The sequence below is a fragment of the Choloepus didactylus genome, chromosome 13, assembly GCF_015220235.1.
Source record: "Choloepus didactylus isolate mChoDid1 chromosome 13, mChoDid1.pri, whole genome shotgun sequence".
In the NCBI taxonomy this organism is placed as follows: Eukaryota; Metazoa; Chordata; class Mammalia; order Pilosa; family Megalonychidae; genus Choloepus; species Choloepus didactylus.
In genome coordinates, this window is record NC_051319.1 from 50,097,796 (window position 1) to 50,114,914 (window position 17,119).

The 17,119-nt window shown below is 34.0% G+C and overlaps 1 protein-coding gene across 9 annotated transcripts in view; it reads right to left on the reverse strand.

The window, feature by feature from the left end:
* The window catches only part of TMEM232 (transmembrane protein 232), a 384,954-nt gene that overhangs the window by 194,822 nt on the left and 173,013 nt on the right, over nt 1-17,119 (reverse strand). For all 9 annotated transcript variants that reach the window (XM_037800742.1, XM_037800740.1, XM_037800739.1 and 6 more), the window contains 3 exons: nt 12,318-12,472; nt 3,590-3,713; nt 2,390-2,645 (listed from right to left, as the gene is read on the reverse strand). In XM_037800742.1, the coding sequence (XP_037656670.1) occupies nt 2,390-2,645; nt 3,590-3,713; nt 12,318-12,472 (535 nt within the window). The remainder of the gene's footprint in view (nt 1-2,389; nt 2,646-3,589; nt 3,714-12,317; nt 12,473-17,119) is intronic.

A 17,119-nucleotide genomic window follows, 5' to 3' on the forward strand; every position in this document is an offset into this window, starting at 1 on the left:
TTTCCCAGAAGAATACATAAAGATTTTGCAAGTATTGAGGGTTTCAAAGTACTCTGTATCATCAGTAAGACAAATGTCACTTGTATTATCTACAGGTTGTTAAAGAAGCTTGGTGTCATAGGAAATATATTGTCTTTTGACATTGGAGGAGACACTTGTGGTATGTCTACACTCTGTATTGCAGATCAAATGTTTAAAGGTGTTCCACAGCTAGAAACATCCATTTGCCCACTAAAGCTGAGAAAACATTATAAAATACTGGTTAACCATTTCATTGCTGAGTTCAGACACATGTGAAAGCAAATGAACCACCCATCCATTGCCTCCGCACCACTTGTTAATGTACAAAGGGCACCTCCTTCCAAAACTTAGTCTGTGAGGGATTGCCTTCTACATCTGTATCAACAATGCCATATAGAGAATACAATGCTGACATGATGTGCTCTGTAGGGAAGATTCTTTGATCCATGACATTATCTGGTGGTTGGTTCCATGAGATTCAGAAACTCCTCCAGGACTTACTCAATAACAAGTAATTAAACAAAAACATCAACCTTAATGAGACAGTTGCTTAGAGTACAGGTATCTAGATGGCTATATCATGAAGGCACATGTGAAAATATTCAGAATTTCTACTCTGGGATGTCATACTTTTCTCTTGGTATCAAATTCATACCAAGCAGAAACAGGTGTGCCCACTCAGATTTTTAAAGATGAAAAAACAATGACAAAGGCTAACTATATGCTTGGCAAGTTTGAGTTCATGAATAGCTTGCTACAATGTGTGGTACTGCTCAGATTGAAGAAAGCTCACATAAATGTCAATGGGATTCCTTCTTGAAGACAACTGTATAAAAATGTGGCTTATGAGAGGGATCAGTGGGATTGGGGGGGCCATAGGGATCACACTCCCGTTTGTCTAGTTTGTGGATGGATGAGTGGAAAGGTGGGGGAAGGAAACAAACAAACAAACAGACAGACAAGGGCGCCCAGTGTTTTTTTTTACTTAGTGGCTCTTTTTCACTTTAATTATTATTCTGGTTATTTTTGTGTGTGTGGTAATGAGGGTGTCGGGGACTGATTTTGGTAATGAATATACAACTATGTAATGGTACTGTGAACAATCAAATGTACGATTTGTTTTGTATGACTGCGTGGTATGTGAATATATCTCAATAAAATATATATATAAAAAAAAAGTCAATGGAATTCTTAAAAGATCTGCGGTTGACACCATTATAGGCAAAGAGAACATTATTTGAACCAGGAATATCTGGGGTGTCTTGTTCAGGAGACCAAGTAATATAAAGCTGTAAATGATAAGCCAAAAGATGAAATCTCTTCCAAGAACTCACTCAAATTCTGTGTGATCAAAATAAAGACTTTCAGAATTTAAAAAAACCTCCAAAAAATGTATTCATTGAAATCATCAACTGGCTGGATAAAAATCAGACTTGCTAAGGAGTAAGCAAAATGTGAGTATCAGCAGAAAGGTGCAACCCCATTACTGTGGGGTTATGCCAGCTCTCAGGAGGCATGCCCACAGGGATGCCAAATGGATTCTGGGAGCAAATATCCTCCCCCAGAGGCTCTGGACCCACCAGTGGAGCAATCAGGGAAAGAAGCCAGAAAGAGCCAACTCTACACAGGCAGTCAAGAGCTGAAGGCCTGGAACTTGCAGATAACTTCATGTACTGGCAGCTTAAAAATCATGTTTGAGCTGCTATATAGGAAGGTTTCTGACCAATCTGAATAGTTAAGAGTGTCAACACCAAATAAGTGAATACCCCTTTACTCTATCAATGGTCTAAATATGAAAGAAATGCAATTTATATACCAAACATCTGTTTAAAATAAGTATCAATAAAATCTAAAAATAATCCTTTTAAAAATACAGTATTTTATTCTATTAGCCCCTATAAACACAGTAGCAAGCAAAACAATTTTTAGCCTTAAGACACAAGACATTTTGATGGCGCATAAGACGTCAGGTGTGAAGAAAGGACCACAATATTTGAGGGTGATCACAGAGAAATACTCTGGGCAGAAAGAGAACAAGAGGGAAATAGTACATGCCTAGAGATAAAGGAGAGAGAGGAGGAGAAGACTTTATAGGGAAAAGAATAAAAATACAGAGGAAACAAATCTTACACATATTTCACAAGTTTCCCAAAGATCACATCTTGTTTATATTTCACCTCATAAATCAACTTATTGATTAAAAACTCCATAGTATAAAATATTCATTCTGAAATTTTTAGGAAGTCCTATGGAATTTAAAATTATTTCCTACTCTGAAAATTTAACTTTTTTTAAAAAGGCTTTTACAATATATAAATGGGAACATTTAAAAGAATCTTACTGATGAAGTTGAAAACAATTTACTTACAATTATCTGATATTTTTGAAGAGAAGTATTCCAAAAGACCTAAAATACTTGTTTCCTTTAATTCTGGTTGTTCTTCTGATCTGGCGTCTATGGGGAAAATACTTTTTCGTGGGGTTTTACAGACGCAGAAACCAATAAAAGCAGTTTTTCGCAAATTGGAAGTAGCTGCATATAAGCAGATTTCTGCAAGGATTGTTACATATAAGTAGACTATATTCCAGGCCCAGGGAAAATCATCACCCTTGCAACTTTCTTCCTAAAATGAGAAAATAACTACTAGATAATCAACGTATGCTGTGTCATAATTAAGAATTATATACTGTACTTACAACAAGAAATATCTTCAAATTTTATGGAGCTGTTAAAAGAATAAAACTAATATTCCTAAAGTATACTCATTAAAAACAGTTTTCCCATGGTAGACTGCATAAAAAGTCTGTTGAAAGATTAAAAAGCATAAATCAATAACAGGTATATAAAACCAACTTTCAAGTTTCCTAGTGATCAATGGACTGTAAATTAATCTGATGAAGTGCTATTTTCTACACCATATTGTCAAATAATCAGTTTGATTGATAAAGCTCAAATCTAGTGTGTGGTACTTCATACATTTTTTACAGGAATGTAGGAAAGAGTAATATCTTCTGGAAAAGAATTGGATATTTCTCCTAAAAATCTTTAAAGAAAGTTTGTAGTTTTTCACACAGTAATTTGATTTCATGAGTCTATTCTAAGAAAATATTCAGAAATGAAGATAAGATTTTATATACAAGGATACCAGTTCAACATCATTTGTAATTAACTGTGAACAATTAGAAACAAACTCAATGCTCACCAATAAAGAAATGGTTAAATAAATTATCTAACCCATGTTAAAATATACATTTTAATAAGATTTAGTGACAATGAAAAAGTTTAATATACAATGTAAATTTTTTAAAAGAAGAAACTAAATCATACATATGATCTAAAATTTGTAAATAAAATTTAAAATTTCTCTATATATGGACAGATGGTGAATTATCTTTTCTTTTTAGAAGTCTATTTTGTATAATGTACTTTTACTGTTATCTTCAATTAAATTATTACAAAGTTATGCATATTATATGTCTTAACACATTATATACAATTTAGAGTGGCACAAACAAATTTGGTTTCTGTCCAAATTTCTTTTCACAGCTAAATTGCCAATGCAGTTACCTGATTCTGAACAGACATAACGCTTGAAATAAAATTTCTCATTAGATCCATTAAAGCTTTCAAGCAGGCCATGTTTAACTTGGCAGCCTCCCCAAGGACCAACAAAGCCAGTGCTGAATTCAACCTGGAAAATTTATGCACAAAATGACAAACACTTTAATGGAAAATAATAACAATTTTTTAATTAAATAAAGGACTAGTTCAGAGGAAATAAGTGCCCTGGATAACCAGATACATTACTCAATAAAAAGAGATATTGCTTGACACTGATAATAATAAAAGTCTACAGGAAAGATCCACATTTTGGCAAGATGTTTGAGTTCAGAGTAGTGCTCTGACAAAGCTCTGAGAGTAATAAATACTACAAATGATCACATTTCTTCCTAGATCCCGTATGGCAAGCTATCAAGAGCTCTTGTTCTGCAGAATGTTCCCAAAATCTCACAATAAGCTCTGATTTAACTTTTTGCAACTGTTTCCAAGTGGTGAATTTCAAGACAATGTTTTCTTCTCAAAACAGAGAACAAATAAAAAGTGGTCTTCCTAAATACTCCAAACATTCAACATTACTTGATTTTTTAAAAGTACAGTTCCTTAAAATAAAATGTACATATCACAATGAATAAAAGACTGTAAAGATGTTTTCAAAATATTATACAATAAGTGGGAAATCATGCAAGATTTTGTTAGCCATAAAGGTGATGGCTTTAGGAAACTACATATTTAGACCTATTTTTTACCCAATTAAAAGATATAATTTGAATGAGAACTGATGAGAATATGAATGCAAAATTATCTCTGATCTAAGCTGATAATTGCCATGATTTACAGACCATTAATAAACTAAAAAGTAATAATATTTTACAAGTATATTTGAATTTCACACCTGTGATATTTCAGGCCAATAAGTCAAGTTCATCACCATTTTCAAAAAGAAACACTTCTGATCATGGGGAAAATAGAAACTATTCTTTAAAGAGCTCAATGGGCTTCCAAATAAATTATTTCATTTGATCCTCCTGACAATTTTTGATACATTTAAGACCTTTTTAAAAACTCTTTTTTTTTTTCTTAAATTAGGAAATTGAGGCATAAGTAGATCTGGGAGAATTTTTACAAGTTCATATTTTAAGCTAATTAACTGTAACTGAAGTATTCTCCTACCTATGGATATTTCCTTTTTTATAATTTTGCTTTTCCCAACCATTATTTAACTATATCAATATTTAATCTTAGAGTGACAGTGCTGCCTACTGCCTACCTAACATCATTTCTCTCCTTCCCTTCTAATAGAACCTCAATTTTATTCAAAATGACAAAATGATCAGTTAAAATTGCCTCCTCCAGATGAAAATGCTCTATATCTTGAGGTAGTGATTACACAGGTGTATACATTTTTCAGAGGCCACAGATATGTCCACATAAAGTGGGTGATTTTTATTGTATATACATTGTAACTCAATAAATCTGATTTTTAAAAAAGCCTCAACAAACTCTCTGAAGCTTGGAGTAGCCATATAAAGTAGGTTTGGTCAATGAGAAGAACCATAACTTGAAAGGCTTACACGTAGGCTACAATTTTTCTGATCAAAATAAAAGAGACTAAATTTAGCAACAGAAGCTTTTTCTAGTTTGCTCATCTCCCACCTAAGCTTGGAATGCATACATAATACCAAAAGGTAAACAGCCCTTGCAACATGCCAAAAATGTCAGAAAAAATCTAAATGGAGCGTAGGTCTTTATGATTTCCTTAATGATCTGCATCAGCACTACACCACTTGTTACGTGCAATAAATAAATACATATTTGGTAAATGTGATTGCAGTGGGTTTCTGTTACATGCAGAACTGAATCCTAACTGATACACTTAATATAATGCTTAAGAGCACAGGTTTTATAGTCAGAAAAATTGGATTGGAATCTTAGCTCTGCTACTAATTAGTTACATGACCAAAGGCAATTTACTTAACCTTTCTTAGCCTCAATTTACTCATCTATAAAGTAAATATAGCAAAACCTACTTTTTAGAGGCTATTTAGAGACTTAAACGAAATATTCTATGTAAAATGAGTAGGTTCAAAATGCTGAACTAAATTGAATTAGAAAAATACTATCCCTTCAAAATTAAAGAACATGAGTTTAATAATGTTCAATAAATTTCTAGAGTGACTGAAGGAACAGGTCCAGATATACTTCCAAGATGAGCAATAAGTCATTCCCCAGAGTACTTCACAGTAAGGTCAAGAATAGGGGAGGATGATATTATGGTTCATAAAACTTCTTTTCCCCTGAGTATAACTCATGGTTATAAGTTTTGGCTCTTCAGTTCTCTTTTAAGCCTGGAAAATTGTATCTAACCTAGGGCACCCTCACTGAAAAATGGATTGAAAAAGATCCATCAGTGTCAGCTACCTAGGGTAGAATGTTGTCACCAGAAATACACCATTTTTAATCAATGCTGCTCATTGCAAAACTTTCTGTAAGTGAAATCACCTTGCTAAAATTAGAAGAGAAACATAGATACTTACAAAACGGAGTTTGTTAAAAATCAAAACTAAAAAATCAAAACACGTAGAAAGAGAATTCAAGTTGGATTTGCCTAGAAATTATAACACTAACACAATACTAGCTTCTTTGTGTCCTCATTACATTACACAAAGTAACAATTACCAGCACATTGACTTGGTTTCACAAGGCCAAGAAATTAAACTCTTACAGAGTAATTTATTTTTGTAATTTACTTCCCCCATATTTTGTGAATAAAGAAACTGAGACAGTGGTTTAGAAACTTGTCTAAAATAACATAGTTACTTGATTAAATTTACTTTTTATGTAGTAATTTTAATATTTTTAAATTTTTGACATTAATTTGCAGCACTGCATACAGCTAAACAGTACAAGATTCTGGACTGACTATAATGTATTTTCTCCTCTCAGGTAAAATATGAAAGAGAAGGAAGAATATAGGAAGGTCCTTGATAGTAATGCATGTTGAGTGTTGTGGTTTTTAACAACTGTGTTACGTGTGCTGTAAACACAAACCTGTTATTTTAAAATAACAATATTTTATAGATTTTTTTCTAGCTCTGCTATAATTAAAATGGAAAGGGAAGCCCTACATGAGACCAGTGGGGAAAACTGTTACAGCAAGGACTAAAGAGGATATCAGTCTGAATACTCAGAGAAGATCGTATCTCTGAAAATAATTTCTTACATGTACAAGAAGATATTTTTATAAGAGCCTTAATTATCTTAAGTACAGAAAGAAGAGAGTAAAATGAAAAGTTTTGATGCTGAGATAAAAGGTAGTATGGTAAGATAACAAGAGATTGCAAGGAGTTTAAAATTACAAAAATATAATTCAAATTCATAGTTAAGGACATTAACTATAGAAGTGAGACCTGAAAAATTCTTCTGTAATTTAGAAGAAAACAACTGTTTCTCATCGTGCTGTCTTCGTTTCCAGGCTGCTATGATAAATACTACACAATGGGTTAAACAACAAGAAATTATTGGTTCATAGTTTAGAAGGCAGAAATCCAAATCAAAGTGTTGGCTAGAAGGTTTGCTTTCCCCTGGGGTCAGTAGAATTTGTTCTGGCTGGCTGGCAATCTTTGAGGTTCCTTGGCTTTCCTGTCACAAGGTGATGTCCTCTTCTTTCTCTTCCGGGGGAACCAGAGGCTTTCTCTTACATGTCTGAGTTTCTTCTACTTATAAAGACTCCTGTTAACAGATTAAGGTTCACTCTCATTCAATTGGGTCACACCCTTACTAAAACAACACCTTAAAGAGAATCCATTTACTGTGGGCTCACAACCACAGCAACACAGACTAAGACGAAGAATGTGTGTTTTGGGAAGTACACAATTCAGCCTACCACAGGTGGCAAACTAAGATCCACGTGTTTCCTTACTCTTACTACCTAATTCCTGTTTAAACAAATAAATACAAAATTAAGAAAAAAATCTGTAAGACTACAAAAAAGAAATTTTAAGGAATCCAAAGTTATGAAGAAAATGGACTCCAACTGAAGAAAAACCTTTCCAATTGAAAGAAGTCCAAAACTTCATTCAGGCATCCATGAGAAATACATGGGTTTCCCATCATAATATAAGAAAAGCTCTAAGTACAGAGTGGCAGGAGTTGGGAACACATGTGAACTATGAGAAGTCAACTGAAGGCCTCCAGGAAATGTGGACCCATCGCTACAGCATCTGTCCACAAGTTCACTTAGTATAACTACTCTCTGGGTAAAGCATTTTAGCCTCCTAAAATGGTCTGTGGGACAAGACAGGATTTTAGGTACATCCTGGCTACCAAATCACAGAGGTGATCCTAAAAAGTTTCAGACTCAAAATAAAAGAGGAAAAAGCAACAGACTGGCTCTGAACATCTTAACATAAGTTAATAAAAAGCATAATAGCATTTAGAGACTTGAAGAGGAACAAAAAAAAATCAACTATGATCACAGAAGTTGATTACCAGGAAAAAGCACACATGGTACTTTTTAGGGGAAAAATAATTTGTGACAAAATGTTATACCCAGCCAAGTGAAGGCAATAATAATTATTCTCAGCTGATCAAAGTTTGTTAAAATACATTACCTATGTATTTTAACAAACTAAAAATGGAGTTTAGACACCTTGCCTAACTTAAGAAGTGGCACACCATCCAGGTATGGTATAGCACATACAAACAGATTCCGGAACTTGGAACACCAATGAAAATAGTGGAAGAAAGTAGCAACAGAGAATCAGACAAGTAACGGATGCTGCTTCATCAGGGTAGCATTGATTTCTTCCAGCCAGCCCCATCAAGCACTTCTTTGGCTGGTTGGTGGTAACTAATCCCAGCGGCAGGATCTTTCAGTCCTTCTTTTTGATCTTCTTGTTCTTAGAATATTATGGCAAGTTACGAGAGACTGTGTTGGGGCTTTAGCCCCATGTTATTTGAAAAAAGTACTTACTGAATAATTTTGAGCTGCAGAAACGTGTAATAATATTTGTATTGTAACTCTGGGAGCAGTGTAGGACAGATTATTAAAGAGAAAGACTTAAAGCTAAAAGCCCAGTTAAGAAGTTATCATAGTAATGAGACAATTAGGGCCTGAACCCAAGTTGTGACAGTGAAAATAGAGAGCAGGGGAAAAGTTCTGAAATATAGTTAATGCCTGGATAGGGGACACTTGATTGGATGGGGGAAAGTGAGGTGGAGTAGTTAAGGTGTCTAATTTGGTTAACTTGAGTAAAGGACATGTGTCATGTGCTGAGGTAGAAATTCAGTTGACAGGACCCTAATTTAGGAGGAAAATTAGTTCATTTCTAAGACATGAGGAGGTATCTAGGGAAAAATCAGAGTACAAAAAAATGTTCTCATTCAACAACTCTTTGATGTGGTTATTATCGCTAACAGCTAACAGACTCTGTTTCATAGGGCTCAAGTGACTGGCTCAAAATTAGGCAGTAAAAGACTGGAGTAAAACTCGGGTCTTTTGATTTGAAGTTGAATGTTTTTTCACTGCACCATAATGTAACAAAGTATAAATTTTATATTTACTCTTAATGCAGATTAAATGAATATAATTAGCTCAGAGGATCAAAGGATCAATAAGAAATTCAGAAAATGAATCAGAAGAGTAGGGACCTACATTGACAGCTCATGAAAAATGGAGGATTACTGACGCAAGCTTGTGTTTGGATGGTTTGGTTAGACTATCACAAGAACGTTATAGTTACTGGGGTTCAGGGATACAGCCAACGTGGGTATCAGTGATCAGGCTGGGAAGTAAAAGCCTTGTTGTCCATGCAAAGCAGTTCATAGTTTATTCTTTGCTAGACTGATTTTGATGCAAACACAAATACTGTACATTTGGAAAACACTTGCCATGTCGATATAATTTTAAATTGCCAAGCTTTTTTGGAATACACTCATGAAACACATTAAACTGGCTATTTTGCTTTGGGAGATGTAATTCTATATGTTATACTGCTCTAGTGAAATGCCATACTGCATTTCTCAGCAGTCTTCACTGGCTAATAATTCAATTATAAATACAATTCATTATTTTCAGGTTAGATTAGAAAGCCTTTTGTGCTGGGTTGAGCTATCTCCCCAGGGCAAATGGGACAGTTTACAAAATGCCAAACCACAGGGTGGAGCATTAAGAGTATGAAGTTTCATATGAAATTAAATCATATTAAATGGAAATGCCTTACATCAAGCTCTGCAGCTCAGACAGAGCAGCCAAACTTCTAGGATGAAGACTATTGGCATGACAGCTTGGAGCGGGGCTCTTGCATTCTCTTTTTCTCTACTCTCTCTCCTTGATTTGTAATTTATCACCTTTAGTGTATTTCCTTTTCTTGTTTTTTTCCGTCTCCCTAAGAGGCTGCTTTAATTTTGTGGTTGCCTGCCTTGAGTCCTTTTGTGAATCTTGGGCTATTTCAGTTTCCTGGCTGCTAAGACAAATGCCATGCAACGGGCTGGTAAACAAGAGGAATTATTGGCTCATGGTTTTGAGGCTAGAAGTCCAAACTCATGGCTACATTAAGTTGATGCTTTCTTCCAGAAAACTGATGCGTTCTGGGGCTGGCTGCTGGTGATCCTTGGGACCCTTGGTCATTGACTTCTCTGTCACATAGCAATGCACTTGGCAGCCTCTTCTCCCTTATATTCTAGGTTCCATTGATTTTCAGCTTCTGGTGACTCCCCGTGATTTTTCTCTCCGGATGTCTAAATTTCATTCTGCTTGTGAAGGACTTCAGTAATAGTGTTGAGACCTCCCCTGAGTCAGTTGGGCCACACCTTAACTGAAATAACTTCATCAAAAGATCCTACTTACAATGGTTTCATAACCACAGGAATGGATTAAGTTTAAGAATATTTTTATGGGATACATAGCTCCAAGCTACCACATGGGCTTCCCCTTTATAAAGCCAAGATGAAATCAACTGCTTCCACATTTCTTTCTATTTTGCAGGATCTTTTTGAAAGGGGTTATAAGAAGTGAGGCAGGATATATATTGGCTGTTAGCATCAGAAATGGGCAAAGAACCACTCACTTCTATAGGCACAAGCAATTTTTGCTTCAGTTTTTTCATTTGCAAAGTAAGAACAGTTTTGTATTATTTCCAATCCCCTCACATCTATAAAATACTAAATATAAAAAATTAACTAGCCCATACATGTTCACACACAACCTTAAATATGAATTATTAGCAATTTAAAGTAAATCAATGTTGATACAAAACAGTAAACTAAAAATTGGTTAAAGAAACAATTTACTTCCAAAATTAGATATTCTTAATCAACCACTTTTTCTACCTCAGAACTTACTTAAACTTATTTATTATTAGAGTACCTTGAAAATAAATTAGACAAAGTCAAACAATATTCATTTTTATATGTTTTACATTATTTTTAAAATCAACTGAGAGTTTTCCAATAGGTAAAGTAGTTCTAGATGTTTGTCCACTTGTAAACTAAACTGCATATTTGAATCCCCTAGACCTTATTTTCTATAATTAAGAATTGTCTGAAAGAATCACTATAGATTCTGAGTGACAGAATAGAGTAGCCTAATACACACCAAAGATATCACTTAATAAAGTAACTATTCAAAGAGAACCTCTAATTTTTGTTGTATTTAGGAGCACTATATTAATACATATTTATTAACATTATACATTATCTTTATAAGAAATATATATTTGCATATATAATTTCCTATTTAAAATAAAATATTTTTAAATATAAAAGAATCACAATCTTTGTCAAACTGCAATACTGAGTGATTTCCTCCCATCAGACCACAGGATTGAGGAAGTTCTTGATGAGCCCTCTTCCTAACTAGGCAATTTCTAAGAAAGCAGGTTAAGTTCTAAGCCATTTCTCCAGTAATCCGTATTTGTTCCAGAACTCCAAAAACATTGCAAATGACAGTGAGAAAATACCTGCTTTTATAAGGAATGATCCAGATCATTAGGAAGGCTTACAGGTGATTCTGAGGGACTCAAAATTTAAGTATACAGAGGCCTTTGATGCTGAGTAAGAGGTCAGAATCCTAAAAATAGTAACTAATTTTAAGGAAAATGTATGACAATTGAATTTACAACTTGCTATGGGATGACAGATTGTTACTGTTAGCCTTGAAAAAGGAATTCAAAACTCTGATCCTCCTTAAATATTGGAAAAGTATATGCTCTGACCAATTTCTTCATTGAGCCCATACCCTCCTTTGTACATAATTTAAGACTTCGTTTTCTCTTCTCAGATTAACACATGCAGATTAACACATGCCCTGGAAGAAACTAATGTTTATCAGCCAAGATTCATTTTTGTTATACCTTACATGAAAGGCATAAAGAAATAGAATCTTAGTATATTTTCTTCAAGGATAGTAAACTGTACTTCATTGTTGCTTAACAACTTGAAAAATAAAGGATGTTTTAAATACTGGATGAACTTCCTATCAATAACAAATTTCATTTAATAAAGATAAACTATTCAATATATTCATGCACTTCTAGCAAAAAGAAAGTTAAGAACAATTTATTGATGAAATGAGCTAATACAAAATATATAAATTGCCCTGGTCTTTGGAACTAGGATTATAAATTTTTTTCATAGTCAACTAAGGTGTGATTAACATTTAAGTACAAAGGTTATTTAACATTTAAGTACAAAGGTTGCTTCATGAGTTACTTTGGATTTACAGAATCACTTTTACCAGCATTTCTTTTGAAGCTGTGTTTTATAGAAGATGAGATGTTCAAGCACGTTGTTCAACTGAGGATTATTATTCTGAACACAAGACCAAGCAGCAACACAGTGCCAGAGCAAGTGGTTAACTTCATACCCTCCCTGCTGAAATTTCAAATGTTCCTGGAATTAAAATATAAAAATAGTTTTAGGATATCATCCTTTGTCTTGAATATACATGAAAATAAATTATAAATATACAAATGAAAATGCTTATTTTCTTACTCTTCATGTTTCATCAAGCAGAGCAATTCACATAAGTATATTTCTGTAAGTATATATAGTTAACACGAACCATCAATAATAACATGCTATTGTATTTTCATACAGGTCCCTAGTGTTCAATGACATGAGTTTACAATATAAAAAAATCTTGCCTCCTTTAAGGAATAACTATAGTTACACACAACTGTGCTGCTTACATTCTATGTGACTTAGTTCTCCCTGATACCCAAGGAGGAGGGGATAGAGGAAAGGTTGAATATGATTTGATGGTAAATTAGGCTTAAAAATTGGAATTCCACTTTAGGGGTCAACATATATACATACCTAGCTGGACATGGTCAGCACCTGTTAAGTAATTTAAAAGCCTACAACTTCAGGTAACAATGAGCTGTGGCTTTTGTTTGTTTCTAAGAGAGCACCCTGGCAGTTTTATAGATTTAGTTGGTCTCCTAAAGTAACTGGCATAAGGGAACCTGATTTTATTGCTAGACACTCTTGATAAAGTACGCTCATTGAATTTTTGTCAACAGTAAAAATTCAAATTTATATCCTGTTATATGTACTTAAAGCTAACTTAGTTGGTATTTTATGCTTTTATACTCAAAAAGAAACACACAAAGAATCTAAAGGGCTTTTTAATTATTTATTCACTATACAAAACAACTTCAGGGCCACAATTTAAAGATAATCTCAATACAAAGTACTCTTAAGATAGAAGGCCAGAAGTTCATTTATGAATTTTAAACTAAGTCATTTTAACAGTTTCTACTAAACTGTTTAGTTAAGCCCACAGATGTGTGGTAGTCTACGTTTATCGTGAACTGTGTTTGATGGTGGAAATAAAGACATGAATAAGACAAAGTCTCTATATGAGGTAACTGACTCTTATGAAAAATAATCGAGGAAACAAGTGGAAATGAATCAGTGTTCAGTTTCTATTCCAAAGAGAAGTGCTATTCTTAAATGATGTAAGCCATCAAACTGAGACATGCTTATTTCAGCAAATGCATACATTTTATTTAAATAACACAATTTTCCACTTTGTGGTACAGCCCACCCAAAAAGTGGAACCCATATAAATGAAGTTATTTTCTCAAATTATTCTGAGTGTCTCAGCCTACATGCTGGACAGTCCAAAGTTAACAACCTATTCTGAATAAACAGGTAAGCAGATTTGTGTTGAAACTTTGGGATTGCTTGACTAATTAATTTCAAACAATTGATCCTTTCTTTTTTTTTTTTTCAAATCATGGAAATTATATGACTATGTAGACTATTCAGTTAAGTCAACAATTCTTGTGTTAACACACCTACGCGCCATCAATAGAGAAATTTTCTTGAAAGCATTTGGTAAAGGAAAGGTCAGAATTTAAACAATTACCAATATTTAAGTTTTATTTTCAACTTTATGTGGTACCATCTTTACTTATCTTTAAGAAAGGAAAAAAGCCACCCCTGCCTGACATCCAGAACCGATCTGACATCAATATTATTACCAGTTGAACTGGTGCTCACAGCCAGGTCATTTTGTTCTCCTGTTGGACATAAAAAAACTCACAGAATACCAACCTCAGAAAACATTACTCTGTGATCATGATAAATGCAATAAAGCAAGGCCACTTGATAATTTTTTCTAAACACAAACAAAAACAAAGTCACTGTGCCACCCACAAAATACCCAATCACAGAATTGCCCCCCTCTTTGACAGAATCCAATTTACAGTGAACCCCAACTTCCTTATACCCTCCCCCAAATCACCCAATGAAAGCCCAAATCCTATAATGAATGTGGATTCATTCTAACACCCTCTTATTGAGATACCCAATGGTTCCCCAGGGTATGTGTTGTCCCTCACTGCAACAAGTAATAAATCCAACTTGCTTGACCATGAGTGTGTTTCTGGTGGTCTTGGACTGACAGGCATTGGCAACATCAAAGGCAAATGAACACACTTGTGAATTTTCCAGAAAATTGAAGCTTATCACTTATGCATTTTATATGTTTTAAGCATTTTCATGGAAATCTGGCTAAAATTTCTTCCCTGCTTCCTTCAGAAAAGTAAGGACAAATAAACTAATTTTGATGAGTTAATTTAATGATGATTATGTGAGTTAATACAATCATCACATACATCATAATAATGGTAGACCAGAGGTAGCGATACTCTGAGTGCTATTAAGGTGGTGTAGGGTTCCTTATTTTTAAAGTATATCAGGCCTACTCAAGGTGTAGTTGGCAGATAATGCCACCTGCAAACTGTTAACAAGAGCACAGAAATTACTAATAAGTACTTAGGGAATTTTATAACAATTTGACAAAGTAATTTATATAAATTCAATCTAATAAAAAAATTCTGAGCTTGTATTTTGTGTACGTCTTTTTCACTTTATTTTTCTAGTAATCCATTATTATTGTGTTTTTCAAAATATCAGTCTGTGATTGGAGTGGAATTTTTTTTTTTAAGTTCAGAGGAATCCTTTATCACAGATAGTTTGAGAAGCACTGAGTAGTGCATTAAATGACTACCAGATAACCTTTTTTTGTTTCTGTTTTTTTTTTTCACATTTACAACCACTTCCTATAGTGGTCCACCCACACACACACCCTTGCTGCACAGCTTTGAGCTATCTGTTGTTGCAGCTTGTGCCATACTACTTTGAGAAGCCCACTTTAAAAAGTGCTGTCTAATCTGCTATTGGCTGAGAATTCAGATAAACACATTAGCTTGAATTTTAGGCAAATTTAAAGTATACCTGCTCTGTGTGTCTAACCAGGCTTTCTTTTAAAACAGAAATAAACTTTGAAGCATGGTCTCTTTTGACTACTTAGACAACTTTTGAGGTTTCATCCTTGTTTTCAGCCATTTTGGGAATGGTTGACATTGCTATTTAAGGCCCTTTGAATACAAATATGTTACCTGAGTAACAGCATGAATCATAGAATGACACTCCTAATTTTAAAGAATTTATGTCTCAGACTAATCCAATTCCTAGTAACCATTTACAGTTGCAGTACAGCACAAAATGTCCCAAACTTAGATAATGCCTTTGGCTTAGTGTGTACTGAAAGTGCTAGAAAACGAGATTGCTCATACATTAGAAGGTATACTACTATGCGGTTGCTAGTTTTCTGAGAACTTTTTGGACTTCAGGACAGACAAAACTATGTAGTAAGGGTCAACTACATTTTAGCTGAGTTTTAAACCTACTTTTCTCCAAAGTACTAAATTATTTCCATGTGACAAATGTGCTTAGCAAATTCAGCTTTGCTAGTGACCAAGGGACAGAGTAGCAAACTTAATCCAGTGCACTGACTGCAATCACAGAGCTAATTAAAGTGTACCATATGTCAAAGTCAATGGGAATTCTGTGTCTGGATCAACTTAAAAGGACATTAAAAGAAGAAATGGGTTCCAGCAGCACATGAAAGGAAACTTCCTATTTTTAAATAGACCCAATACTTATATTATAATGTATGTGCCCTAGACAATTATTTTTGGCATTTTTAATGGCATTTTGACAACAAATTAAATAATTATGCTTGTATTCCAATGCATATAAGCATACAGAAATATCAAATATTTTTACAATGACCAAAATATAATGCCATGGACCTTTTTGCAATCTCAGGGGATAAGGGCTCTAGAAAGAAATCCACAAATGATCTACTACAGCTACTCATAATAAAAAGAGGAGATGATGAGTGTTAAAGTATCCTCTATATTCCTATTTATTTCTCTTTTTTTCCCCCTTTCTCTTCCCAGAAGGTGAGACAGATGGATACTGAAAGAATAAATACCTGAACTGGAGATGGCAGCTTAGACTAAGCTATGCTGGAGAAATTGGGCTAAAACTGGGAAAGTTAAGACATGCAATCAAGCACAATTAATTGACTTGAATCAATTAATTAATGACTTGGTGGCACTGTGGCTACACTAACTTTTTTATTCTTTATATTATGAGGCAATAGGAGGAGAAAAAGGAGGACAATAAATCTGCTAAGCCAAAATCTTTTATAAATCCCCTCATAGAACCACACATTTAGAGCAAAAGGATTGAATCTATGCCCTTTGAGCTACAAAATGGAAAAAGACACAGAGATATTTTGTGACTTCTCCCACTCTAAGCAGATACATTCTCTTCATGTATTAACATTTTTGTCCCTTCCACTCCAAACAGAGCTGTACAGCAATTAGCTTCCATTTCATTGCTGTGTATATGCAACAAGAGTAACAAAAATGGGTTCATTCTCAAAGAGAAACAGTAACATTGAAGGTTACTTGTCTCATAACCAGAACATTCATGTCACCAGGATTCCACAGTATCATAAGTTATTTGCTTAAAGGAAAAACACTCAAATATCTACATTAAGTATGCATAACCATGTTCTTACATTGAAATTATTATATTTAACTGCCTCGGTTAAAATACATGTCTAAATATATTTTCTGTACCCATTTACATTTGCATGGCACTTTATAATTTATAATGCATATGATTTCTTTCAATCTTTGTAACAACCCTGTAGATTAAGGAGGGCACATA